The sequence below is a fragment of the Podarcis cretensis genome (genome assembly GCF_951804945.1).
Source record: "Podarcis cretensis genome assembly, chromosome: 12".
Lineage (NCBI taxonomy): Eukaryota > Metazoa > Chordata > Lepidosauria > Squamata > Lacertidae > Podarcis > Podarcis cretensis.
The window spans coordinates 41,977,823-42,005,705 of NC_137181.1; the positions used below are offsets into that span (position 1 = coordinate 41,977,823).

The window sequence follows — 27,883 nt, forward strand, 5'->3', positions numbered from 1 at the left end:
GAGTGTTGGAAGCCGCCCAGAGTGGGCGGGGTATAAATGAAATAATTATACTCTACTCTACAGTGGTACCTTGGTTGTCAAACGTAATCTGTTCTGGAAGACTGTTTGACTTCCAAGATGTTCCACAGCTGAGGCACAAACAGCAGTCTCCAAAGTCAATGGAGACAACTGAAAAACACACAGTTCGATTTCCAAAAAGCATTTGAAAACCGAAGCAGTTACTTCCAGGTTTTCGGCGTTCAAAAACCGAAATGTTTGACTTCCAAGATTCTAGAAATCCGAGGTACCAATGTACTATACATAATATTAATAATAATCATCATCACATTAAAACACAGGAAGAACTCAAATTGAAAAACTAGGATTGAGTTAAACTTAAAATATTCTGAGACCATGAATCTTTGGACTTCCTTGGAGGTTTTTAAGCAGAGGTTGGATGGAGATTTGTCATGGATGCTTTAGCAGAGTTTCCTGCATCGCAGAGGGTTGGACTAGATGACCCTTGGGTCCCTTCCAATTCTCTGATTCCATGAATTCCTGTGAACTCCAAGGTCATTACTATTGTCGGCCCCTTTCCTAAGCTTTTATGGAGATTCTCCCTCAAGCACCCTGCCTCCAGTCCAGCTAGTATTAGTCACGACCGATTGCATTTCAGAGGAACTTCGATGCCCTGATCTCGTGCGTAATTGCTACCGTGCAGCCGGAGACGCGTGTCCGTTTCTTCACACATGACACGTGACAAGGGGCGGGTCGCTCGCTCTCCCCGCCTCCCCGAGAGACGGGGAAAGTGTGTCACTGGGTTGAAAGAGCCGGTCAGAAAGGGGAGGCGGGGCGAGCTGGGACGCCGCTCGGTGCAGCGGCTGTTCTTCCGACGGCGCGCGAGTGGGCAAGGCGAGGGCGGCGACGGGGCGAGGCACGTGGTGGGCGCCGCCCTCCCGGTGACTCTCCCCGTCCTCCTGCGGGGAAGGGGGAGGAGGAAGGAGCCGCAGCCGCAGCCCAGCAAGCCATCTCCCCAGGAAGGCTCGAAGGCGGCGCGGCGGCGGCGGCTGCCTGGCCTCCTCCCGCCTCGCACACACGAGGCGCGTCCACGCAGCAGCCGGGGGAAGGCGGGAGGCGGGCGCGGCGCGCTTGGGCACAGCTGCCGCAGCGGCTCTTTCGGCACAAGCGGAGAGCGAGGCAGGCAGGCGCCCCGGCAGCCCGGGAAAGCCGTCGGTGAATGATCCCGGCTCTCGGAGGCAGCTGCGGGGAAGGAATCGGGGGACGCCATGGAGGTCAATGCAGGTAAGTGAGGCTTTGGGGTTACAAGGGAGGTCAGAAGAGAGATCCGAAGTGATGACTGCGGAGCAGGGAGGAGAGCAAGGCGGATCAGGCTTGAAAGCCCTTTCCTTCCTTCCCTCCACTGATCCCGGAGGGTCACGATCCCCGCCCCCCGCCCCCATTTCAGCCTCTTGCTGCTCCGACCCCCACAAAGAGACCCGCTTTTTCTTGCGCGGAATATGCGCGCAACGCGGTGGTGGCAGAAGCGAAGCTGCCATGCAATTGACCGCGCCGTAGCGTGGGAAGGGAACCCCGAGGGTCATCTAGTCCAACCCCGTGTGGATTGGCGTGCGCGCCCTAGGAAGGGCTTCCGAGGTCAGGATGGGGGGGGGGGTTGCATGCCGGGAGGCAGGAATCGGCCGGTGCGGGAAACCGGGGCCGAGGGGCTTATTCCCTCCTTCGGGGCTGACTGGACTCCCCTCTCCCTGGACGGGGTGGGGGGAGACTCCGCGAGGCGGCGGCGGCGTCTAGGGGTTCCCGCGGCGCCTTTTCTCTCTCTTTCCCCGGCCGCCCATCCATTTCCCATCCGGCCGGTTCTCAAAAGCAGCCGCTCACATGGACCGTCGGGCGAGCCACGTGCGCCGCTTTGTTTACGTTCGGCGCCGCCTGCGCGCTGATTGGCTGTGACGTCGGGGATTACACAATCGGGACGGGGCGGCCGCCTCCCGCTGGCGACCGCGTGGAGAGACACGTGCAGGCGGCGGCGGGAGGCCCTTGTTTTGGTGACCTACATCCAGGGGGCGGCGCGGGGAAAGGACACGTGGGGAGGCAGGCAGGCAGGCAGGCAGGCAGGAGCCGGCAGAGCGGATGGAGGAGGAGGAGGGAGGCGCCTTGCAAGACTGCGCCCAGCAGACTTTGGGAATCTCCCATCCCTTCCTTCTGCTGCCAGGCGGGGACTCTTGCCTCTCCAGCCTTGCCGGATCGGAGGAGCCGCCGCCTTGCGAGGCAGGCGCGGCCCCAAGGCGACCTCGCTCCGCTTCGGGAGATCCGACGGCATTCGAGGTTGCGGGGCGGAGCTTCCACGCTGCTCTTTTGCAAAAGCGGCTCTGTCGCAAGCCGGGGAGCGCCGCGATCCCTCTTTGAGTTCAGACAGATCTAGTAGGATCGCCCCGATCCTCCTCCGTGGCTGCCCAGAAGCGAGCCTGTTCCTGCGCGTGGCTGACCCCAGATGTTAATTCCCCCCTCACACACACCTTTTTAATGGAATAATAGGAGGAACGCCTAGCCTGAGGCTGCGATCCGAAACAACCGCACTTACCTGCGAGTAAGCACCACTGAATCCAATGAATAGGCCGTGTTTCCGAGTAGACGGGTCAGTGGCAAGGTCAATGCGGCGACGTTTGCATGGAGAATAGGATCAAGGAAGAGGCGCGCGTGTCTCCTCGTCTCCAAAATAGGGGGTGCCATGGGCGCATGTTAGGGGGGCGGGCTTTACGTAAGGAGGGACAGAACCTCAGTTAAGATTTATTTTTTACTAGATTTAGGGCTGCACCCCTGGCGTATTTTTACTCGGAAGTAAAGCCTGTGCTCGGAGAGGTTTACTCTTTAGTTAGTGCGCATTCATCGGGTATCTGAACCTTAGGGACGCTTGAGTTCCTCCTCCTCCTCCTCTGCCGGCTGCGCCGCAGCTGCCTTAATGCTATGGAAATCGAGGCAGGCTATTGGTGCAGCTGCTTCTGTGTCCGCGCATCCATGTGACACCGACCGCCTAGATCTCTCACATGTACAGACGACCCATGTGCACAGCTCTCGAAATGTAACAGGTCGGAGGAGAGTCATCTTCCCTGATGGCTGAGCTCACGGAATAGGCAAGTCAGGTGGGGCAACACGAACAGATTCCGGAGGGACTTACATAATAGCTACGGACATTGGGCCGCAGTTTGCCTGAGGCTAGGAGGATAAGAGCGGTGTTATGTTTTATAAAAGTCTTATTCAAGGACCAGAGGGGAAGTGCTGCTTCCTCCATCAGTCCTGAAGCTGAAGGAGACAGGAAGGGATGGAAATTACGAAATCCACCCTCCCCAAATCCCTGTAATAAAATAGACTGAGCTGGTAAAATTCATGGAACACTGATTATATAACAACATGCACCAGCTTCCTAAAGCGATGAACTTTGTGATGTTCAGTATTTATGACTACTTTTGCTAGGTTTGTAGTTGTGTAATTTTTTAAAATATGTTGTGAGCTGCCTTGAGCATGGTTTTAACTTTGCAAAAGTGCATACAAATAAACTGATTGATTGAGCCAGGGGGTGACTTGAAAAGGCTTTTAAGCCCAATAATAGCAATCAGGTTCTCTTCAAAATGTGTTTGGTAGGTCTCCTAGATAGCAACAAACAATTAACAAGGTTAAAGCCACTTAATACTGTACCACCAAATAATTATGAGGCGGATCCTCTCCTGCTAACTTCCCCCAATTAAATATAGTGCGACCGCCTTGAGATACACCAGTTACACAAATTTCTACAATTTACCACAGATTATTTAGTGGGGAAAACTTAAATGATTTAGAGTCTCAGGCAGGAGTTGATCAAACAAACAAGAAATGTTTTATTAAACAAAAGGAAGTTCATGGAACCAAGTGTGTAAGGAAATGCATTCTTTCAGATAGAAGTTAAGTAATTTATTTTAACTATTAAGATGTGTCAGGTTTAAACAGAATATTATAGACACAACTCTTCTTAAACTTCAGTCACTAGAAATCAGTTGGTACACTTCAGGTGGTTAAATATTCAGGTTTCCAGAATAGATTCCAAAATGCTTAACTCAGTTTCTATCACTTAGATATGTTAAGTACTTTCAACACCGTACCACTTCCCTCACAGCTAAATACTTTGGTTCATGAGCGAGGGCACTTTTCCTTGGTTACCCACTCTCTTAATCAGGCATCCCCAAACTCGGCCCTCCAGATGTTTTGGGACTACAACTTCCATCATCCCTAGCTAACAGGACCAGTGGTCAGGGATTATGGGAATTGTAGTACCCAACATATAGAGGGCTGAGTTTGGGGATGCCTGCTCTTAACCATCCCATACCTGAGGTCTTCTAAATGGTATAACAGACCTAGGGAATCACCCCATCCTTTGCTACTGGTTTGGGAGTTGTCTGGAACCTAGAAGAACTCTCCTCTTCTGGCTATACTGACACCCAGGTAGCCTGAATTCCCACAGGATCTACCTCTCCTGACTCAAACTCAGCCCTCCCAGAACACTCCTGTCTGTATCCCTTTCCCTCAACCCAGACCCTCAACCCGGTCTCCCTATCCAAGCTATGAGTCTCTGTCCTCTCGCTATGGATAATCAACTCATTGTGTATGTTTAACTTAACTCAGAACCAGTTCTCCCTATCTCACTCTCGGTCGCCCAACCTGAAACCTGTCTAACATCTCAAATCTAATCCTATTCCTCTTCTCAAATCCAGCCCAATTCTCATCTTAAATCCAGCCCTAACTAACTCACTCGATCAGAAAACTGCTCCTTTAATTCCTACCCCCAAAGTGCTGTTCCTTCTAGCTGACTGTAGCCAGAGGCTCCTACACTCTGGTGGAATTTCGGGATCAGATGGAGGGGCTTATCTAGTTCCACTTCTTGTTTCCAGTAGTGGCCAATGATAGTTTATGGGTTCCCCCCCCCCTCTCCATTAGCTGGTATTCGGAAGCACTCTTGACTATAGACCCAGGTTTCCCAAAGTTGGGTCTCCAGCTGTTGTCGGACTACAACTCCCATCATCCTTAGCTAGCAGGAGCAGTGGCCAAGGATGATGGGAGCTGTAGTCCAAAAACAGTTTGGGAAACCCTGATTTAGATTATCACAGCTGGTAGATTTATCCTCCATGAAACTGTCTTAACACAAGGGTGGTGGGCAGCCTATAGCCTTCCACGTAACGTTGGACTTCAAGCACCCACCAGCCCTAGCTTGCATGACCAATGGTCAAGGAGGATGGGAGTTGTAGTCCAGAAATTTCTGGAGGGCCATACATTCCTCATTTCTGGTCTAATCTTTTTACGGCCGTCTTAGCTAGTAAACACCAACCACATCTTGTGACAGCAGATCTTCTGTGTTATTTATGCATTCCATGTACTTTCTGCCTTACGTGCACTGTCAGTTAATGTAATCAAGTGGTTCCAAATTGCGGTGTTGCGAGAAAGAGAGAGAAATGTCCTTATTTGCTTTCTCTACACCAATCACATGTTTGTCATAGCAATGTAATGTTTGTGTTCTGTCCTGGCCAACTTTTTTTTCCTCCGCTAAAAAGAAAGTGTTCTGAATCCAGCACTATGGATGTACATAGCACTGTGTGAATATACATAGCGCTTTACAAAAAGCAGTCTTGACAGGTCCCTAAAAATAGACACAGGGAAACAGGAGGAGGAGGGGAATCACCTTGTAAAAGTACAGAGCAGAGGAGAAAGCATTATGGAAAGGTACAATGCTAATGGCCATTTTATTTTCACTCCCATTCCTGATAATTCTTTAAAACGGAGTTTGCCTTTCTTGCTGCTATTGCAAATCTAGTTGATATTTTCACAAAGCTATCTACCGTGACCCTACTAGGATCCTGGTCACACCCAGTTAAGGTCCCCTCTTGTGTATGTGTGAATTTATTTTCTCTGCACCGTTCTCCGTGCACCATTCTACGTTTAAAGTGAACTGTGAACTTCAGTTGCTGTTTTGTTGCCCATTCATTTAGTTTGGATAAATCCTTTTAGAGCTCTTCACAGCCTCTCTCTCTCTCTCTCTCATTTTCATCACCCTGAGCGGTTTGTTGTGAGCAAGATCCTTTGTGAATATGAAACAGCACCCCTCCTAATAGAGATCTTTGGGAATGTAAATGTTTGTTTCGTCTGGGGGGGGGTCATTGCCCTATAAGTCCCAACTCCATGCTTCCTATTATTTAGGCCGTGTGTAGGTTGTTAAGCATTTTCCCTGCCTGAGTCATTGTACACATTTACACATGACTGCTTATGTGTATGTTAAACTTCCTTACTAAACTGATATTGAGACGATGCTAGTAGGTTACGTAATGACTTCCTGGCAAAGCACATGCTCAGTAAGCTATAATTATAATAATTTGCATTATTCTGTGCACATGTGTCGCATCTCTTTTCACACGCAAAAGCAGCATTTTTCACATGACACTGCTAGGATGTGGGTTTATATATGTCCAAATTGGAACGCCGTTGAAAGTTTTGAAAGCGTTTCATGTTTTATTTGAAATGGGGCTTCTCCTTTGATACAAAGCTTCATTACCAAATGCGTCACTGGAATGCAAATAATTCTCCCTCTCCGGTCTTAAATATAAATAATTATGGAGCCCCAAGCCTTACGTAATTTTCATTGCGGCCTAAATCTACTTCTGTCATTGGTACTATCGTGGTTACTTATGAATTAGAGATTTCCAATGACAAACGTTAACCTGGCATATGTGAAGAGGTTAGGACTGTGCCATGATTTTATAAATTATTCCTTGTGGAGGGCAATCTCAATGTGAAGATATTTTCTTAAGGATTCTTGAGAATCACAATGTTTGAAGGACATTTAGACCTCAAACCTATGCACATTTACTTAGGAGCATGAATGTAAGAGGGAACATGCTCCCTGAAAATATATTTTACCTGCTCTCTTCTCCCCAAATATACTTCCTAGTAATGCTGCTGTAGAGTACTGATAAAATGTGAATCTAATAGGTCATGAAAGCAGTTACAGAGACATTAACACAAAAGCAACAGCCATCAATATAATGCCTGATCTCTCCAATTTCAAGTAAGCATGTTTCGGATTGCTGCCTTGGGGCTGATTCACACATAACAAATGCTACATGGTGGCTGTCACCATGTTGCAAGCTATTCCACGGGCGGCGGTGGCGTGCCCTGAGATTTTTCTTTCTGGTGATTTTTCTTTCTGGCACTTGACGGAACCTGGAGAAAATGGCCTCAGTCTGCAAGATCAGCTCCTGCACATCAGTTGTTGTGAAGAAGCCTGTATGATATGATAGTAGCTGTGGACTTAGGTGTGCGTCGGTCCCCCCCCCCAATTGCACCAGTCTTTGCTTTAGGAAACAGCTAATGTTGGATTGTGGGGTACTTCCAAATGGGGCTGAATTTGCAAGCAAGTTCATTTAATGCGGGACGCGGGTGGCGCTGTGGGTTAAACCACAGAGCCTAGGACTTGCCGATCAGAAGGTTGGCGGTTCGAATCCCCGCAACAGGGTGAGCTCCTGTTGCTCGGTCCCAGCTCCTGCCAACCTAGCAGTTCGAAAGCACGACAAAGTGCAAGTAGATAAATAGGTACCACTCCGGCGGGAAGGTAAACGGCATTTCCTTGTTCTGCTCTGGTTTGCCAGAAGCGGCTTAGTCATGCTGGCCACATGACCTGGAAGCTGTACGCCGGCTCCCTCGGCCAATAAAGCAAGATGAGTCTGCCATGACTGGACCTAATGGTCACGGGTCTCTTTACCTTTACCGATCATTTAATGCAGCAAATGGTTTGTTGGCAACAGGGTTTTGGGTTTCTTGTTTTTATTTTATTTCCCCCGGGAAGCGGAAGTCCGCATTAAACGGGGAAGGAGGACAGACTTTGATGCCCTCCAAATTGTAGTCATGCATGTGTGGGGAGTTCGAATCCCGTGATAAGTACCCATTTGGAGGCACCCACAATAATCTTAAAGTAGAATGCCAGTCTCATGTCTTCACAGAAAATGTAATTAAAATAAGGCTCTTCGACTTGGGACTTGTATATTCCAAGAGAGGGGAAAGTTCATTTGTAGGTTTTGAGATTCTGCTAATGCAGAATTTTCCTTTCCCCCCTTTGCAATCACTGGAAAGTGGCTTTTCCACATAATAATAAACAAAGGGAGAGAAGCTAAGACAGAATCCTAACAATAAAAATTTGAAAGCTGTGAGATATGTAAGTTCACTTAGAAAAATGAGAGTGAGAAGCAAGCTGGTTTCAAAAAGTACATTTTTATTTAAAAAAATTCATTTGTTCTAGGAATTGTGTTCTCTGAGGGGTTATTCAGCTGTCATATGACCTGGAAATGGGGATCTTTTTCAACACACAAACTGACTCCCATCCGTGTATAACTGAAGGTGCATCTCTCAAGAACATTCACTCTTATTTTGCAAGGTAGAATATCAGGTAAAAATTTCAAAAGCACTTAAGTTACTTGGGAACCTGCATCCTTGCAGAAAGCCTGTGGGGGGATGCAGGCGCCAATGGCCACAATGATCAAACCACTTGCTTTGGAGTCGTCCCATTGTTGACCATAGGACTTCTTCAGAGTAAGTTCTGAGACCATCGCAGCCTGAGTTTATTTATGTGCTTGTGAAAAATTTACCCTTGGGGGGAGTATCTGTCCCTGATTGTCTTTCATTCATTCCAAAGAACCCAGGGAATTGTCTTTCTATGAAGGGGAACTATGATTGTTGAACAAAAGGCTCTCTACAGTTCCCAGGGTTTTTTGGGAGAAGCTTTCATTGTGGAATTATTATTTGTCGAGATACATACCCATTTGTCTTTCGAAAAGCGGCAGTCCCTGGTGAATTATAGAGGTGCGCCAAGCAAATTGCTCCATGTTTTTCTTTCTGTTCATCCATCATGGATGAAAATACTTCCTTCTTCCTTTTTGTTGTTTTTGAGACCGTGCCACTTTGATGCCCAGAGGGAGGCCTTTCAGTACACAATGGGGCTACAGCTAAACCCGCCATGGAGCCTGTTAAGGAACCATATGCAAGCTCCCTTGAGCCCCTTTTAGTGGAAGAACGTGATACATGTGAAGTAAATAAGGATTATAGTTTTTGTTGGTGCTAAGAGTTATCTATTATTTATTTGTTACACTTTTATAATGCTTTTCTGTCAACACACTTGTGCACGTGTTTTAAGCTTGCTGTCTCATAGACATGAAAGAAAAGGAAAATCTACCTGCAGTCTCAAGTCTTGTCTTGTCTTGTCTTGTCTTTTCTTTTCTTCTATTTCTATGCTGCTTTTTATTCATATAAATCCCAAAGCAGCTTACAAACAAAAAGATAAAAATAATAATGGAACATCACGCATATAGCATAAATCGTATAGAATACTTAACAAGTCTATCCCACCGATTCCCTTTCTTCCAATCTTTCAGAAACAGAAGCTATCAAATACTTGCATTTTCTACTTTCCGTTCTTAACTAATTTCATAAACTGTGTCTTGTTTCGGAACATATTGCTAAAAGCAAGACAACTATAATATGTATCGTGATCCGATTCTGAAAACTAGAAAGGCGTTCGGGGGTTGTTTACATGTGGTGTGGGAGAGACTTTTGGAAGTGGATTGTAAAGTGGATCTGTGAGCTGGTAGACCTATTCCTGCTTCCTTCAACAGGTGGTGTGATTGCTTACATCAGCTCTTCAAGTTCAGCCTCTAGCCCTGCCTCGTGCCACAGCGAGGGATCGGAGAGCAGCTTCCTGTCCTCATCACCTGTACCACAGTCACCAAACAGCTCCTCTTCAGACGGCAGCTCCAGCAGCAAGAGCAAAGAGGGCTCTGATGGAGTACCAAAGAATGACCAGTTAGATGACCGCGTTAAGGCCAGCCAGCCAAGTGTAACTGCATTGGCCAAGGGTCATGGTGGACTTACAAGTAAGTATTCATTTGTGGTAGCTCTGCTTTTGTTTAGACTCAATTCAGGCATCATGTTTCCAGTCTATGGTTGGGAGAATGGGAGGGAATGTGCTTAGGGCTCCATCTTCTCCCATGTGCTTTGCTACTGGGGCTGGTCTGGGTTTGACTACAGATCAGGATTCTTCAAACCATGGTTTGGAGACTCTCCTAGTTAGCACTATCCATATTTAGTCCTGATTCGGGCATAAGGGCATGCTATGGTTATAGCAAAACCTAAAAGGGAGGAGCTAGAGGAAGAAGCCTCTAAACACATTGGGAATTCCCAGTCTCCAAACCATGATTGGCAAACATAACATCTGAATTGATCATTGATATGTTGTCCACACTAAATAAATATATTTGTCTGCGGCCTGAGGGCATCCTTCTGCCTAGAGCCTGTAGCACTTAACATTCAGTGCTTAACCTCTGACTTCCTTCCTTCTAGATAGACTGTAGCTCTGGTTCTCAACCTCTGGCAAACTGGAGCTCCTGCCTCACAGTGCAAAGTGGTGCCAACAGGCCATGTTGTCCTGTGGTCCACAAGTAAGTTTAAAAGTCGAGATCTGACTATAAAAGGACCCCCAGACTTGTCCCCCTCCAACCATCCCAGTTAAGCAACCTTCCCCATTTTGAGGCCATCGAGGCTTCCAGTTGTGTAAAAGGTTGCTTTTATACAGCTCATTGTCTGCTTACACTAAATTTGAAGCAAATTATTGAACAGAAAGTAAGTAAAAGTTTGGTAGTGCACTGTACACGGTTAGTAGTGGGAACACCAAAATAAGACTCATCATCTGCAGATTCTATCTTCCATCGTGCTAGATTCAGTCTGTAACAGCACCCAAGTTTTCCTGTGTATATTATTTTAAATGTAGAAGGAGTATAAGATGCCATCTTCCATACTGGGTCCACCTCACCCAATACTGCCTAATCTAACTGGTAGCGCTCCCCTGCCCCCCGCCCCCGGTCTCAGGCTAAGGTCTTTCCCATCCCCTACTAACTGATCCTTTTGAAACAGAGGCATCTCTGAGGGGAAAGTGTGTGCTTTGCCACTGCACAAATTGAGAGTTGCCTGTATACAATTTTGGCTTGGGCTGCTATCCCAGAATGTAATCCCAGTGTAAAATCCCGGCTTACTGTAATAGAACATGGGTTTGGTTTGGGGTTTTTTTTTGCAAGTTTTCTTGTGTTTTTTTTCCAGAGGCCAGCAGCAACTTGGTTGTTATCTGTAGAGCTAAACTAGAAATAATTTTCCTTGAGTTTTCTTGGTGCTGAAATGGTTGCTAATCTTCCTAACTGTTGATTCTGTATTTGACTCTACTTGGAAACTGTTTCCAACATGATTCACGGATAACAAGATTTTCATCATTGATAAAGTCAGCACCCAGGGTGTTTCATTGTTTGCAATTTGGTGGTATATTTGTGTGTATACAGTAGTATATTGGTTGTCGAACAGCTTGGTTCCTGAACAAATCTGCTCCCAAACACCACAAACCCAGAAGTGACTGTTCCAGTTTGCAAACGTTTTTTCTGAAGCCGAATGTCTGACGCGGCTTACGTGGCTTCCAGTTGAGTGTTGGAAGTGCCTGCAGACAATTGGAAGCCACACCTTGGTTTTTGGACGGTTCCGGGAGTCGAACGGATTAAGTTCAACAACCAAGGTACCACTGTATCTACATCTATATGTATATGTGCATAAATATTGTCTATGGATATATACACACATACACATTTGGTAGTAAAAAGATTGCCCTAGTGTACAGGTTTCAAATAATTTCAGGGTAATAAAGAAAAAACTTCATATGACAAATCATGGCCAGCATTTGAATCCTACACATTTGTGAAAGTGTGTTTACTGTGATGGTAGCAACATATTGCAGTGCTCACATTTTGGTGTCACAAAGCAGATGTATCTGTTTGCTGTTCTCTGAAATTTTGTGTTGGTGCTATGATTTTGTGATGGTACTATGATAAACTTGCAGGCTGAAGACAGCAAAACACAGAGGGAAATTTAGAGACAATATTTTTTCTTTTTTACAGGAGTTCCCAAGTGGGGAAGCATTTCTGTGATGGTCACATGCATGGTTATTCTATGCAGGCTTCCTAGAGTTGTTCTAAGGCAAAGGATAGAATCCTGTGGCCCTCTCGATGTTGTAAGATTCCCATCAATCCTAACCATTGGCCGTGATGACTGGGGCCGATAGCTCAGTTCTTGAGTGACCATAGCCAGCCTATGGTCATTAGACACCCAACTCCCATTGGCCCCATCTTAATGATCTGAATGGTCCAGGATAGTGTGAATTGTACTAAAGCAAGATCTCAAAAACCACAGGTTAGCTACTCCTGCCCTAGGCCAACTACTAAAGCAGGCTTTCCTAAACTTGTGTCTCCAGCTGTTGTTGGTCTACAATTCCCATGATCCCCAAACACTTGTCCCGCTTGCTAAGCAGATGGGAGTTGTAGTCCAGCAACAGCTGGAGACCCAAGTTTGGGAATCCTCGCTCTAAGGCCTAGATACCACTTTGTTTCTTAGTTGAGGGAATCAATAGTAAGTGGGAAGGCATGTGGAATTCATTTTACACCCAATCAATAGTGATAATAGTGATAATGGTGATAATAATAATAATTTATTGTTTATACCCCACCCATCTGGCTAGCTTTCCCCAGCCACTCTGGGCGGCTCACAACAGAATATTAAAAACACGATAAAATATCGAACATTAAAAACTTCTCTAAACAGGGCTGCCTTCAGATGTCTTCTAAAAGTCAGATAGTTGTTTATTTCCTTGACGTCTGATGGGAGGGCGTTCCACAGGGCGGGCACCACTACTGAGAAGGCCCTCTGCCTGGTTCCCTGTAACCTCACTTCTCGCAGTGAGGGAACCGCCAGAAGGCCCTCAGAGTTGGACCTCAGTGTCTGGGCTGAATGATGGGGGTGGAGACGCTCCTTCAGGTATACTGGAATTTGCCTCTTAACAAAAAGAATGTAACGCAAGTCAAATATGTGTTGTTTCTATTAGGTTGTAATGCTTATATTTCTATTTATAGAATTTAATGGCATGGTCCTGCTGTGTAAAGTCTGTGGAGATGTTGCTTCAGGATTCCACTATGGGGTCCATGCCTGTGAGGGGTGCAAGGTGAAGTATAATTTTATAATGTGAATATCTTATTGGAGCAGTTGGCGAATAGAATTTCAGGGACAAGTGTAGATGTACCTGGTGGTTGGGGGGGAAGCAAATGTTTGTTGCAGCTCTAAAACCCTAACCCTACAAGCTATAAAGCTATCCAGAATCTCCCAAGCGAGTCTTGTTATTGTGACCTTCCATCCTTTTGGGGGTCTCAATGTCCAGAACTAGGGATATTGAAATGCAGTGCTTTTTTCTATTAAAAAAATGTTTAGGGGTACTCTCATTTTCCTACTCGTATTGAAATACTGCCCCTCAATGAGGCTAAACTTGGATTCACAAAATGTTGAGGGGTATGTGTACCTTCAGGGACGCGGGTGGCGCTGTGGGTTAAACCACAGAGCCTAGGACTTGCCGATCAGAAGGTCTGCGGTTCGAATCCCCGCGACGGGGTGAGCTCCCGTTGCTCGGTCCCTCGGCCAGTAAAGCGAGATGAGCGCCCCAACCCCACTGGGCCTAATGATCAGGGGTACCTCCAGAAAAAAAAGCACTACTGAAATGTGCTTGGTTGAAAAGGTACTGCTTGGGGACATTAGTTGACATATTATTGTCATCATAGCCAGATTCCAGGTTACAATGCAAGTTTCTGTTGATGGGGCATGCTTGAAAATTGCTTGCCAAAAAGAGGTGGTTTGAAACTTAACAGTTGCTTGTTCTTTTCAGGGCTTTTTCAGAAGAAGCATCCAGCAGAATATCAAATACAAGAAGTGCCTGAAGAATAATAACTGCTCTATAATGAGAATGAATAGGAACAGGTGCCAGCAGTGCCGGTTCAAAAAATGTTTGTCGGTTGGGATGTCAAGAGATGGTATGTTTCTATATTGAGAGCAGTTAGCTTCAAAAAGGTGAATTGTTGTGCTTTTCATACCTAATTATAAAAAGTTGGTCTAGAGCAGGTTTTCCCAAAAACTTGGGTCACCAGCTGTTTTTGGACTACAGTTCCCATCATCCCTGACCACTGGTCCTGCTAGCTAGGGATGATGGGAGTTGTAGTCCAAAAAATAGCCGCAGACCCAGGTTTGGGAAACTCTGGTGTTGAGTAATGGTGTGACATGCAAACTGATTCAAATGTCACCTCAGTCATGAACTTATGAGATGCCTTAATGACAACCTGCTACTTTTTTTTTGCATTCCTTCCTTGGGCGGGGCGGGGGGGCAAAATTGGGAAAATACTGACTGAGCATACAGGATTACAGTAAGGATTACAGAGGTAGTGCACGTGAAGCCTGGTAATGAGCTTTCTGTCCGTGATATAAACTGTAATCATTACATTGAGAATGGACAATATACCGTACTTTTCCGTCTATAAGACACCCCCATGTATAAGATGCCCCCACTTTTTGGGAACTCAAATTTAAGAAAATGGGGGGAGATGGCACAGAGTTGTTAAGCTTTTTGTAGGGGAGATTGCCGAAGATTGCTCACCCACACGTGTCGTGAAATCCGGCTCCCGTCTGTCCCATCGCTGGCAGAAGCTGCCAGTCACCTGCCCAACTGCCGAAGCGTCAGCCAATCAACACCACCCATTGATGCAGCAACCAATAACAAGCACAATAGTCCCTGACAGGCTCGGCAGCAACCAATCAAACATCCACCCTATGCACTACCCATGTATAAGACGACCCCCACTTTTTAGCATAATTTTTAAAGAAAATAACCTAGTCTTATACACGGAAAAGTACAGGAAATGGTGAAACAATATGCATCAATTTCTAAGGGGATTGAGGGTTTAAGGGGCCTTGGGAGGAAACACATGCAAACCAGTCCTACAGCTGGTAGGCAGTAATAGTGGTTGTCCAACCAGAATCTGATTTTGCTTGACACCATCTTTTCCCCATATTGGCAGACCAGCATAAGGGGCTGGTTTTCTTCTCCCTCAAGCCAACATGTTTTTATACTTTACATGAGCTGCCAAACTGTAAGCGGCCATGCCTTTTTAAAATGATGCCGTAGCTTGTTCTTAGCTCAGCTACACAAGTGACGGCTGTTACTTCTTCCACTTGCGGCATGAAAACTGCTTCCTGCATCGTGTTATTGCTTGTGTTTGTGGGAAAGGAAGTCAAAGCAATCTCTTACCACTGCAAGTTGCAAAAGCACAGTGCTAACAGATGCAGCCAATATGGGCTGCTTTCTCTGGTAAAGTTCCTTAGGCTTCTTCAAGCCCAGGGAATGCCCCCACTCAGACAATTGATCCTTTTATGACATATGTTTATACGCATTTATAACCCGCCTTTCATCATGTGGCTGCAAGGTGGGTTCCATATGGGTCAGTTCAACCAGAAAATCATGTAAAAGTTCCCTCCCTTTTCAAAAGCAGTTTGCTGTTTGGCCTTGCAGTCGAAACTCCTGTTTGAGAAACCACACACATCTGAAGCTGTCTTGGGCTCAGAGAACAAGTATCATAGTCCCCTAGTCCTTGTTTGGAGAACTCCCATCAAAAATACACTCGTTGGTTTAATCAGTGGCATCAGTGCTTTCCCCCCCTACAAAAATAAGTGCTGGTACTTACTATGAAGTTGTTACAGTAAGGGTGCCTGTACTGCATACTCCAGTCAAAAAAGCACTGAGTAGCATGTGATTCTCTGTGTTTTGATTAGTTTTTGAAGCAGGAGAGGGTTTTGTTTGCTTGTACAGCATTTCCGCTAGAATTTGTCAGCCCGCGTGTAGCTAAAGAGTCTTGTTTTGGTTTTGTTCCTTTTCCGAAGCCGTTCGATTTGGCCGGATTCCTAAACGGGAGAAGCAGAGGATGTTGATCGAGATGCAAAGCGCCATGAAAACCATGATGAACACCCAGTTCAGCGATCATTTGTCCAGTGAAGCCTCGAAAGAGAGCCAAGAACCTTTGCTTCTGCTGCCTCAAGAAGAGCTGAGCGCCAAACGGCAAGAAGAGCAGAAAAACGCCGGCGGCCGTTCCTCTCCTCCTTCTCCTGCTCTCCTCCTCCCCCCTCCTCCCCCTCCCCCCTCTGACATTGCTAAGGAAGAAGTGATTGGCATGGTGACCAGAGCCCACAAAGATACCTTTATGTACAACCAGGAGCAACCCGAAAACCCTCCCACTCCTGGGCAGCCCCAGAATATGGAGAGAAACCTAAAATACAGTGGTGGTAGCGAAACCAGTAATAGTGGCATAAGCTTCCCCCACCATGGTGGGAATGAACAACATTTCATTGGACAACACAAAGGGCGAAACAACATGCATTATCCAAATGGGCGTAGTAATCTTTGCTTTGCAAACAGCCATTCGGTGAACATTGCTAATGGCGCCGCCTCAAAAAGTTGCAATGGTAGTCCTGGAAGTGGCTTTCCTCAGCATGTGTCTATGAATGCTTACCCCTGCAACCCCGGAGAAAGGATGCACCTGGTACAACTAATTCTTAATTTCTCTTGCACAGTTCTCTGAGGGATTGTTACTTGGCGTAGGTTCAGACTAGTCACATGGGCTGGGAGTGGCTTCTCCCTGGGACCACCTTGTTTAGTGAAATAATATCCTCAGGGTAATGACAACAATAACAAATAGGAGAGGGAGATTACTGAGGTGTTTCTTTGGGGGGCGGGGATGCCAAAATCAATTGGCCCATCGCTAAAAGAACCTCTTTCCAATTGAAAAGAAAAGTAAAAAAGGTAAAGGTAAAGGTACCCCTGCCCGTACGGGCCAGTCTTGACAGACTCTGGGGTTGTGCGCCCATCTCACTTAAGAGGCCAGGGGCCAGCGCTGTCCGGAGACACTTCCGGGTCACGTGGCCAGCGTGACATCGCTGCTCTGGCGAGCCAGAGCCGCACACGGAAACGCCGTTTACCTTCCCGCTGGTAAGCGGTCCCTATTTATCTACTTGCACCCGGAGGTGCTTTCGAACTGCTAGGTTGGCAGGCGCTGGGACCGAGCAGCGGGAGCGCACCCCGCCGCAGGGATTCGAACCGCCGACCTTTCGATCGGCAAGCCCTAGGCGCTGAGGCTTTAACCCACAGCGCCACCTGCGTCCCACGAAAAAGAAAAGTATGGTTGGGAAAATGACTGATAGTGGGAAATGTTTGCCATTATTGTGTTTAACTGAGGTATATTTTATGAAACCTCAACCCCAAATATGGTTTGTTTCTAATCTTGGGAATCTTCTGCCTCCCGTTTTTTAACCAATCCCAGTTTGCTGTGTTATCCAAACTCGAAATGTAGCCATCTGCATAAACTATGGCATGAGGTTCCCTTGCTTCAGCTAACAGGAGTTAAAATTAACCACAGTTTGTCACAACTCGGCAAACTCTGGTTAATCAAAAATGGAAGCAGAAGTGAACTACTCCTCGCAATGGCTCCAGAAGAGGGAGAAGTCTCAAACACAAGCCTTGGCTAGGCATATTGTTGTAAATCTAAAACCTGTTTAGCATGTGTAAAGCAGCCTTTATAGAATTCAGTCAGTTGGGTAATAAGACTTAACTGTCATCTAATGAATTGCGAACTGCTAGGAAAATTAGTGTCAGTGAAACTTAACCAGTTGCCGTATTTCACCGAAAACTTGGTGATCAGGCTCACAGTATTTTTACTTGAGAATTAAATGCAACTTTTAAGCTTCTCTTTCTCTCATGCTTTGTATGCCATGTTTTTAATGTGCATTGGAAAGCAGAAGAGAGATCAAATACACACGCAGATTTCAGGAAGATGCAGCCGATCAATTTAAGCTCTGATTTTAAGAATTGCTGCGTCTTGGAAGTGAATCTTTCATAATAATATTTTTTCATTAAACTGTACTGTGGATCGTAACACATATTTAATTTTAATCCAGGCCTCACACATTTAGTATGTAGTCTCCAACTATATTTTGTTGATGTTCCTATTATTGTAATAACTTATGAAGATTTTTGAAACTATGAAATCGCTTGGCCAATTTGCTTGGAAAAGAATATTGAGACTGTGTGTATAAATATCTAGGTTTGCCCAATGAACAAGACTCCTTTTGTGGACCCAAATAAGTCTGGTCATGAAGTCTGGGAAGAATTTTCCATGAGCTTTACTCCTGCTGTGAAGGAAGTGGTGGAGTTTGCCAAACGTGTCCCAGGCTTCCGAGACCTTTCGCAGCACGACCAAGTAAACCTTCTGAAGGCTGGAACCTTTGAGGTGAATATTATCTTAATTGAATGTATTGCAGATGTTTTGCTGTGGCGTGCTATATATATAATAGATTCATTTTGTTTTGACCTTTTCTTCTCCCCTGCAGCCTTGTCGGTTTAAAATGGATCAAAAGTTAGCGCTGCTATTTTGATGACTTTGGTAGTTGTCTGCAGCAGTCCTCCGAAATGTTTGGCAGAGGTTATCTTTGCACAAAACTACTGCTACTTGGGCTTGTTCTTCCCCTCAGGAATATGAGTTCAGTTCTCTTACCCTCTTACCCTTACAAAATGTCAGTGTGACATAGCCTTAGATGTGGGACTGTTTTGAATCACATAACAGATGATGTTGAATCCTGACAAGACAGAAGTACTGTTTTGAGGGGACAGGGGACGGGTGGGTGTGGACGACTCCCTGGTCCTGAATGGGGTAATTGTGGCCCTGAAGGACCAGGCATGCAGCCTGGGAGTCATTTTGGACTCACAGATGTCCATGGAGGCGCAGGTTAATTTTGTGGCCAGGGCAGCTGTTTACCAGCTCCATCTGGTACACAGGCTGAGACCCTACCTGCCCGCAGACTGTCTCGCCAGAGTGGTGCATGCTCTGGTTATCTCCCGCTTGGACTACTGCAATGCACTCTACGTGGGGCTACCTTTGAAGGTGACTTGGAAACTATAACTAATCCAGAGTGTGGCAGCTAGACTGGTGACTGGGAGTGGCCTCAGAGACCACATAACACCAGTCCTGAAAAACATACATTAGCTCCCAGTACTTTTCCCAGCACAATTCAAAGTGTTGTTGCTGACCTTTAAAGCCCTAAATGGCCTTGGCCCAGTATACCTGAAGGAACGTCTCCATCCTCATTGTTCAGCCCAGACACTGAGGTCCAGCTCTGAGGGCATTCTGACAGTTCTCTCCCTGCGAGAAGTGAGGTTACAGGGAACCAGGCAGAGGGCCTTCTCGGCAGTGGCGGCCGCCCTGTGGAACGCCCTGCTGTCAGATATCAAGGAAATAAACAACCATCTGACTTTTAGAAGACATCTGAAGGCAGCCCTGTTTAGGGAAGTTTTTAATGTTTGAAGTTTTATTCTGTTGTTAATGTTCTGTTGTGAGCTGCCCAGAGTGGCTGGGGTAGAAATAAATAACTTACTATTATTATTGAAATATTTTCAAAAGGTAGTTTGTGATGTCTGGGGAATAAATAATAAATTACTATTATTATTAATATTGTGACACCACTACCCTGTCCCCCTCAAGGGACATTGCGTATGAGTTTATTCTCAACCACACTTAGCATGTTCTCTCTCCAGAGCATGCATGTAATGATATAAGCTTTGGTTTTTGACTAAAACCCATTCTGGTAAATGATCTAGGCCAATAATTCCCAATTAGCTAAGTACGGTGAACCCCCTGTTTTTCTAGAGCAAGACCAGACTGCAAATGTGGGAGCAGGACATGCAGGGCAATGTTCCTTGTTTCTGTTTTTTTAAGCCAAAATACAGTGGAACCTCAGTTGTCAAACTAATCTGTTCCGGAAGACCATTGAACTTCCGAAACATTCGACAACCGAAGCGCAATGGGTGGTTGGAAAACTCAACTGAGAAAATTGAGAAACATGGCTTGGAAGCCATTCGACTTCCTAGCCGTGTTTGAAAACGGAAGCAATTACTTTCGGGTTTTCAGCATTCGATAACCGAAACATTCAGCTTCCAAGATGCTCAAAAACGAGGTTCCACTGTACTCCTTTCTGCATTACCTTTTTAAATCTTAATTTTATTTTATTTTTTGCTTGAAATCAGTTTGTATAAGGTAACTCATCTTGTCCAGACATTTATTGTGAGAATATTTTAGCTTAATATTTTAGTGTCCATATTTACTTTAGAAAATCATGGAGGGTGATTTATAAACAAATGAGTAATATAAAAGTAGGCTGTGGACCAGAGACTGTATTATGCAGGTGGAGGTATGTTTGTGATGCAGGAAGCTTTCTGTGCTGGTCATTTTGTGGGGAAACTTGTTTTCATGTACAGAAACAACATTTCTTCTGTTTAAAAAAGCAATTGTGCCTGTTCATCAGCTGTCAGACAAGCAACATTATCAATGTATAGTGTTACACACTGACTTCTTTTCCCTAATTTCCTGCAGATTGGTCTAATCTTTTTTTAATTGCTCTTTTTTTCTTTTGGGTAGGTTTTAATGGTACGGTTTGCATCCTTATTTGATGCAAAGGATCGCACTGTCACTTTTCTTAGTGGAAAGAAATACAGTGTGGACGATCTGCGTTCAATGGGAGCTGGTGATCTGCTCAACTCCATGTTTGAGTTTAGTGAGAAACTAAATGCCCTGAACCTTAGTGATGAAGAAATGAGCTTGTTTACAGCTGTGGTACTTGTGTCTGCTGGTAAGAAAGTTAATCCATACCATGGAATAAAATATTCTTGCATATCTCCAGATTTAAATTCGGCACCTTTGTTGTCTTTTCAGAATAAAAGAAATCTAGCTAATGGGTTGGAGAGTATTGTTTATTTTTATAAATAAGGGGGGGGGTTTCTTCAGAGCACCTGAGAATCATATCCTTCCGTCATTGATGTGCGGTGGAAGAATTTCAACAACAGCAGATTTTCAAGTGCTTTATTTTTCTGTTCCATTAGTAAAAGTGAATGATGCCAGCTTCTCTTTTGCCACACCTGCGATGACTTTTTCATTTTGCGGCCAATTTTCATGTGTGATTTTTTATCCTTTTGCTGTTCATTCTTTTGTTTTATGTTAAGTGTCAAGGTTTTTCTTTATTGCAAATCGCTTTAGGCTTTTTGAGAAAGCAATAAATACATGGTTAAGGGTTACTGTTTGTTAAGCGACCTGAGAGGATGCGTTCTCATTGACATGCAGTGCTGCAGAAATCGCACCAACGTACCCTTGCATGTCAGGTGCGTTCATGCCATCAGCTTTTTGGTTGTTTGTTTTTACAATTTCCCCTCGCATTAATCCTAATGGGAAAGAAAAATAAGTACACTCCAGGTCTGATGTACTTCTTACTCTCCACCTCTACCACCTTCCCAAATCCCGTGGAATGGAAGCATCTCCTAATGCACCTTCAAATGCCTCCTTTCTGCCCCCTCTACCAACAGAGCACCAATGACAGAGGAGGAGGAGCTGCAGAGGCTTTTGTAGCATGCAAGGAGAATGATAATAAATAATAATCATTTATCATTTATACCCCACCCATCTGGCTGGGTTTCCCCAGCCTCTCTGGGCATCTCCCAACAGAATATTAAAAACATGATAAAACATCAAACATTAAAAACTTCCCTAAACAAGGCTGCCTTCAGATGTCTTATAAAAGTCGGATAGCTGTTTATTTCCTTGACATCTGATGGGAGGGCATTCCACAGGGCGGGCACCACTACCGAGAAGGACCTCTGCCTGGTTCCCTGTATCCTCGCATCTCTCAGTGAGGGAACCTCCAGGAGGCCCTCGGAGCTGGTCCTGAGTGTCCGGGCTGAACAATGGGGTGGCGACGCTCCTTCAGGTATACTGGGCTGAGGCCTTTTAGGGCTTTAAAGGTCAGCACCAACACTTTGCATTGTGCTCAGAAACATACTGGGAGCTAATGTAGGTCTTTCAGGACCGGTGTTTTGTAGTCTCAGCAGCTGCTCCCAGTCACCAGTCTAGCTGCTGCATTCTGGATTAGTTGTAGTTTCCAGGTCACCTTGAATGGTAGCCCCACGTAGAGCACATTGCAGTAGTCCAAGCGGGAGAATGCTTTCGTACATGGGCCTTTCTCCACCTATGGATCTTCCTCTCTCTGTGAAGCAGGAGACCAACACTATCCTAGGTCCCCCGGGTGCCCCACCAGAGACCGTCGTATTTCAGACAAAAGGCTTGCCCACACTTTCTAGGCACTGTCCAAGAGGTTTTTCCTTTGTCCTGCCACTTTCCCTGGGGAAAAAAATACCCACTGTTTACTGCTGAAGTGGAAGAAGCATTAATATGCAGAAAACCCATTGGTGTTTGTTCTGATTCATCAGTAAACAGCGTGGTTTCCTGGGGGCAAAAGAAGAAACGTAAAAATTGAACGCCTAAAAATTACAGGGTAAGTGTGGGTGAAATCTTAGTTGCTGCAGAGCTGTACAGCAGAAGATAAAGTGGCCCCATTACTTGGCAAGTAGAGCAGACAGGTCCTCATTCCTGCTCCCTTTCCATAAAATTCCTCTTGCTACAAAAGAAGAGGAGTTCTGAATTGTTCATAGCATCACAAAATAAGGGGACACTGCTCTGCATTCCAGGGTAATGCACCTTTGAGTAAACCCACTAAAATAAACGAACATAAGTTAGTCACGTTCACTAATTCCAGTGGGCCCACTCTGAATTTGGCTAACCTTGAATACAACCCTTTCGACTTAGGGTAGGATTTTTTTGTTATGTGAGGATGTTGGGAAGTGCTTTGCAAAACAGGCACCTAACTAAAAGCTTCAGTATGTAGGTTTATGCCTCTGTTTGTATTACCTCTTCCTTAGTCAACCCTGAATTCCCACTAACACAAATGCTTTGACAAATAGCTGAACGTAGAGTTGAATTTCATACTAACCAGTGTTAAATTGGCACACCAAATAACCGTCTCTGTTCCGTTCTCTTCCGTTGTTTAGAACGATCGGGAATAGAAAATGTCAACTCGGTGGAAGCGTTGCAAGAAACACTAATCCGCGTGCTTAGGACCTTAATCACAAAAAACCATCCGAACGAAGCTTCTATATTTACAAAACTACTATTGAAGTTGCCTGACTTGCGTTCCTTAAACAACATGCACTCTGAGGAACTCCTGGCCTTTAAAGTTCACCCATAGGCATTTACCTCTTTTGTTTATAGAATGGACTTGCTTCCTGTCAATTAACTGTGGTTATTTCATGCTATAAAATGTTTATTTATGTTTGTTTGTATGTACCTTTTGTGGAGAAGAACTTGCTGTCTGTGTGATAGATGTTCTGTTGCCATGCAATAACAACCTTTCAGGTTGACCATTTTTTCCGACAGTGACAACATGGCCACAAATTTCTTCATGATTATCCAAAAACAGCCCCATTTGCACTAAAAGTGAAGAGGTTACACTCAATCTTACGGATATTGACTGTTAATTACTGCACCCTTACAGTAAAGACCAATTAAACAAGAATGCACAATGGCTATATTCAGAAAACAGAATTTTGGATAAATGACACTACAGTAACTGAAGATGGATTTAATTTGTTTATCCCCCCCTTTGAGCATCTCATCTTGGTTCAGTAGGAAGCTCAGAAAATTTGTTTTGCTTTTCGGAAGCTTAGGAGCGCCATGGGGAAGTCTCACTGTAAACCGATTAGATAGCTCCAAGCACAAGCGCAAATGTGCTGTATGTATGTATGTATAGTATGAAGAGATGTTGGGCGTGTTACGACTTTTAAGAAATACATTGTTTGTGTATGTATATATTTAAGTGTATGTATGTAAATAGTTCTAATTGAAACAACATGCATATAATTTCTTCACAATATTTTTCAACTGTGAAGAAGTTAACCAAACGAAAGGTGGTTGACCCATGGGAACAACGGAACCGATGCTTTAGGTGATGCGCTGCCGAACCAAATGTCTCGAGAGTTCATCATGTTTATAGAGATTTTCGGGTTAACTGCGGTGTGCCGAGTTTGCTGCTTTGAGAAGTCTTACAGAATCAAAAGTGAAATGGCAGATCTGTCAAATCAGTTAAAGGTACTGGATTGGGCTGACTTTTTAAAAAAATCTATTGCTTCTAAGATTCTTATGTGCTAATAGACACTTAAAGTTGCTGGACACACTACTCTTATCTGGAAGGAAATTTTTCAGATGAAGCTTGTAATCTGTGTAGTTTTAGAGAATCATGATAAATTTCAAAGAAACGATTGATCAAACACCTTCATTGCATATGTTTTGTGTGTCCTTTGAATCTGCACACTTTATACACCTGTATGCTGCTTGAATGGGAATGCGAATGGGAAACAAAAAACAGACACAGTCAGTGGCTCATGAGGTATGTTTGTTGCCCAAGTGTGTTCTATTAAGGTTAGAGTTGTAAAGGTTTTCTTAAACCTTTTTTGGTGTACATAACAAAGGTCTGTTAGATAGTCTGTCTGATACCAGGTCTATTTTTCTATAAATTTGATGTTCTTTTTTAAAATGTCAATGATAAATCCCCAGGCGCAAGGATTTCCTTTGCATCTAGATACTATCTCAAAATAATATTTTCCTATAATATCAAGAAGTAAAAACACACAATGGCACTTAAAATAAGCCAGAATGTTATGACTGGCCTTATTGTTACCACAGTATGGAAGGAAAAATTCTTTCTACTTCCTCCTTAAGAAAAGCATTGAATCCCCAGTTTACAATCTCAATATTTCACATGACTGTTTATTGCTTGAAGGTACAAACTTGCATCTCCCATTGTGCTTAGGTGAAGAATTGCAGCTTCATGGGTTCAATAGATGTTTAGTATTTTCTGCTGTTAAATGGTGGAGGTAGATTTGATGCCCTGTCACAGCATAAAACTTTGGAGCATTTTGTATTACTGCTTTTTTTATTTTAAGAGGTTGTTTCAAAAAATTCAATCTAATTCAGAGGGAATATGTGCATCTAATTGTCTTCTGCACACATAACTGAGACCACTAGGAAACAACCCATTCTTCCAATTTCAGTTGCACAACCACTTGGTGATGTCTTGAGACAGCTTATGCTTTCAAAACATGAATTGCTGACTTGGTATAATACAGGTATTTCAGTAACTATATTTTTTATTAATCATGGACAGGTAAGCCATTTAGCATCCACTGCTTAAAAGTCAAAGAAGAAAGTTGCTCTGATTTTTAGGCTTCTTACAGAAGCTTCCTCCCTACATATACAATGTCTCTTCATTCTATTTTTAAGTCTTCAGAAAAGTATAACCAGCACACTGTAAAGTATTGCTTATTGCTTTAAAAGAGAGTTTCCATATTTGTGCATATAATTAGATAATTATGTGGTGAAATAAATGCATGTAATTTCATTTTAAACAACATGTTCCTGTACATTACAGAACTTGATTTACATTAAAAGAAAAAAAATTCCTTCCAGTAGCACCTTAAAGACCAACTAAGTTAGTTCTTGGTATGAGCTTTCGTGTGCATGCACACTTCTTCAGATACCTTTCGCATGCACACGAAAGCTCATACCTAGAACTAACTTAGTTGGTCTTTAAGGTGCTACTGGAAGGAATTTTTTTTCTTTTATTTTGTTTTGACTATGGCAGACCAACACTGCTACCTACCTGTAACTTGATTTACATTGTTCCGGGTTGTTGTTTATTTACAAATTCAAGTTCCAAGAACAGTCGTACCTCGGCTCCCGAACGCCTTGGGAGTTGAACGTTTCGGCTCCCGAACGATCGAAAACCAGAAGTGAGTGTTCCGGTTTTCGAACTGCCTTTTGGAACTCAAACGTCCGGTGTGGCTTGCGCGGGTTCTGATTGGCTGCTGGAGCTTCCTGCAGCCAATCAGAAGCCGCGCTTTGGAAGTTGAAGAGACTTCCGGAACAGATTCTGTTCAACTGCTGAGGTACGACTGTACAACTTTATTTATAACATTCCCCTGTGTTGCAGTCTCCAAGGCAGCTGTTGTTGACCTACCACTAGATGTTTTGGACAACAGCTCACATAAGCTGCAGACAGCATATGCTGATGGGAATTGTAGTCCAAAACAATTGGAGGGGCACCAGTTTGGTGAAAACTACTCTAGGGCCTAGTACTTGTGTTATGCTGGCAACACTATGAGTCACTGGACTGCTACTCCTCACACTGGTGTGGTGTTAAAATGAGCCACACAGCAGCATTTTCTCATACTAGCATCAAACTTCAGATAACTGGGTAATGCCTGTGTAAAAAAGGATCTGGCCTTAGTGAGCAAGGAAGCCATTTGCTAAACAAGTTAGATCTTGTTACATCTAAAGAAGCTCTGCTTTACTGTGTTGCTGGTTATACACTTGTTAAATACTGAGAAATATTTCGCATCAGACTTTTGAGTACTGTAGATGGGATGTTGCTAAAAGACTATGAAAATGTACTGTACGAAACTAAATGAATTTTTTTACTCTGGTTTTTCATGTTTAAAAAGATTAAATATGGGCATTATGTTGGCAAAGCAGACTTTGCTTGTTGTGTGTGATTTTTTTCTCCATCAGAGCTTAACACTGGAGTGGAAACGACAAAACATGTAAACCATTTGTAGCCTGGGACCAATGTCCCATGAACGTTTGTTTATAACATCCTAGTATGTGTATGTTTGCGTGGCCTTCAGCCCTCCCCGCTGCCTGGTCAACCTAAGGAAATAGTTGCAGATATGGAGTTGTCCTCTCGGTTAATTGAATGAGGAAGTCTGTTAAGCACGAAGGTTGCGTTATGTGTCCTGCAAGCACCACGCTTGCAAGACATGGATGGCATTTATTTACACTGCAGCATGAATTTATGCGACGCGGGTGGCGCTGTGGGTTAAACCACAGAGCCTAGGGCTTGCCGATCAGAAGGTCAGCGGTTCGAATCCCCGCAACGGGGTGAGCCCCCGTTGCTCGGTCCCTGCTCCTGCCAACCTAGCAGTTCAAAAGCACAAAGTGCAAGTAGATAAATAGGTACCACTCCAGCGGGAAGGTAAATGGCATTTCCGTGCGCTGCTCTGGTTTGCCAGAAGCAGCTTAGTCATGCTGTCCACGTGACCCGGAACCTGTACGCCGGCTCCCTCAGCCAATAAAGCAAGATGAGCACCGCAACCCTAGAGTCGTCTGCAACTGGACCTAATGGTCAGGGGTCCCTTTACCTTTATGCATTTATGCATATTTAAGTCAAAACGCTTCGGGCTGATTCCAAAATTAAGTCTCATTGACTTGTGTGTTAATGGTGGGGGAATATCACTTTGTGATTGCAATGTGTGACACCACACCAGATTGGAATTCCTGCAAGGCATGTCAGTGTATACCAGTGTCGGATTTACATATAAACTAAGCAAGCTATAGCTTAGGGCCCCACTCTCTTGGGGGCCCCCAAAAAAATTAAAGGAAAAAAACTTGGATGTACATTTCCAAAATGTAAGATAAAAAAGAAATAAAACAAAAGCTACATACAGCAACAGTGTTTTGTGTTGTGTAGGCTCCTATGATGTAAGCAATGGGCCCCGCCTGCTATATAAAGAGCCCCATTACCTTCAGTAGCTTGGGGCTTCATCAACCCTAAATCCAGCCTTGGTTGGCAGGGGGTTGGACTCGATAGCCCTTGTGGTCTCTTCCAACTCTATGATTCTATGATTCTATAGTCTAAAGTGGACATTGCATTTGTTACAGGCCATCATAAAGTACTAATGAACTGTGTTATTCCAGTGAACACGTATAGTACATGGAAGCATGCCATACAAACCACACTTTAGTATTCTGCATACATTCATGCATCCGAGTCATGCAGAATTTATATGAAATTTACCATGGTTCTGAACTGTTTCTGTGTTACTAAGGGGAGTGGGCAGGCGGTCAGTGCTGAACTCAGCAGTAATAAAACAATGACGTGATGATCATCCTAAATCTAAATCCATATGATGATGTACTGATCATCCTAAATCTACATGTGCTCT

The 27,883-nt window shown here is 44.5% G+C and overlaps 1 protein-coding gene across 2 annotated transcripts; it reads left to right on the forward strand.

The window, feature by feature from the left end:
- The first annotated feature begins 860 nt into the window (after nucleotides 1-860).
- On the forward strand, nucleotides 861-26,415 carry NR1D2 (nuclear receptor subfamily 1 group D member 2). 2 transcript variants are annotated; one of them, XM_079947313.1, is made up of 8 exons: nucleotides 861-1,281; nucleotides 9,675-9,932; nucleotides 12,999-13,087; nucleotides 13,799-13,943; nucleotides 15,841-16,496; nucleotides 18,054-18,239; nucleotides 20,421-20,631; nucleotides 22,877-26,415. In XM_079947313.1, exons 1-8 carry the CDS (start codon nucleotides 1,266-1,268, stop codon nucleotides 23,071-23,073), a joined length of 1,758 nt encoding a protein of 585 aa, XP_079803439.1. In that variant the 5' UTR covers nucleotides 861-1,265; the 3' UTR covers nucleotides 23,074-26,415. The 2 variants fall into 2 exon arrangements, with proteins under 2 accessions (XP_079803439.1, XP_079803440.1); XM_079947314.1 differs by lacking the exon at nucleotides 861-1,281 and adding an exon at nucleotides 10,399-10,496 and having other exon boundaries at nucleotides 9,791-9,932.
- Nucleotides 26,416-27,883: the final 1,468 nt, after the last annotated feature.

What these genes read in the sequence shown, in the direction of transcription:
- NR1D2 (XM_079947313.1), top strand. An exon ending in GGGTCATGGTGGACTTACAA is followed by an intron (nt 9,933 to 12,998) that starts GTAAGTATTCAT and finishes TTCTATTTATAG; the next exon opens with AATTTAATGGCATGGTCCTG. An exon ending in ATGCCTGTGAGGGGTGCAAG is followed by an intron (nt 13,088 to 13,798) that starts GTGAAGTATAAT and finishes TGTTCTTTTCAG; the next exon opens with GGCTTTTTCAGAAGAAGCAT.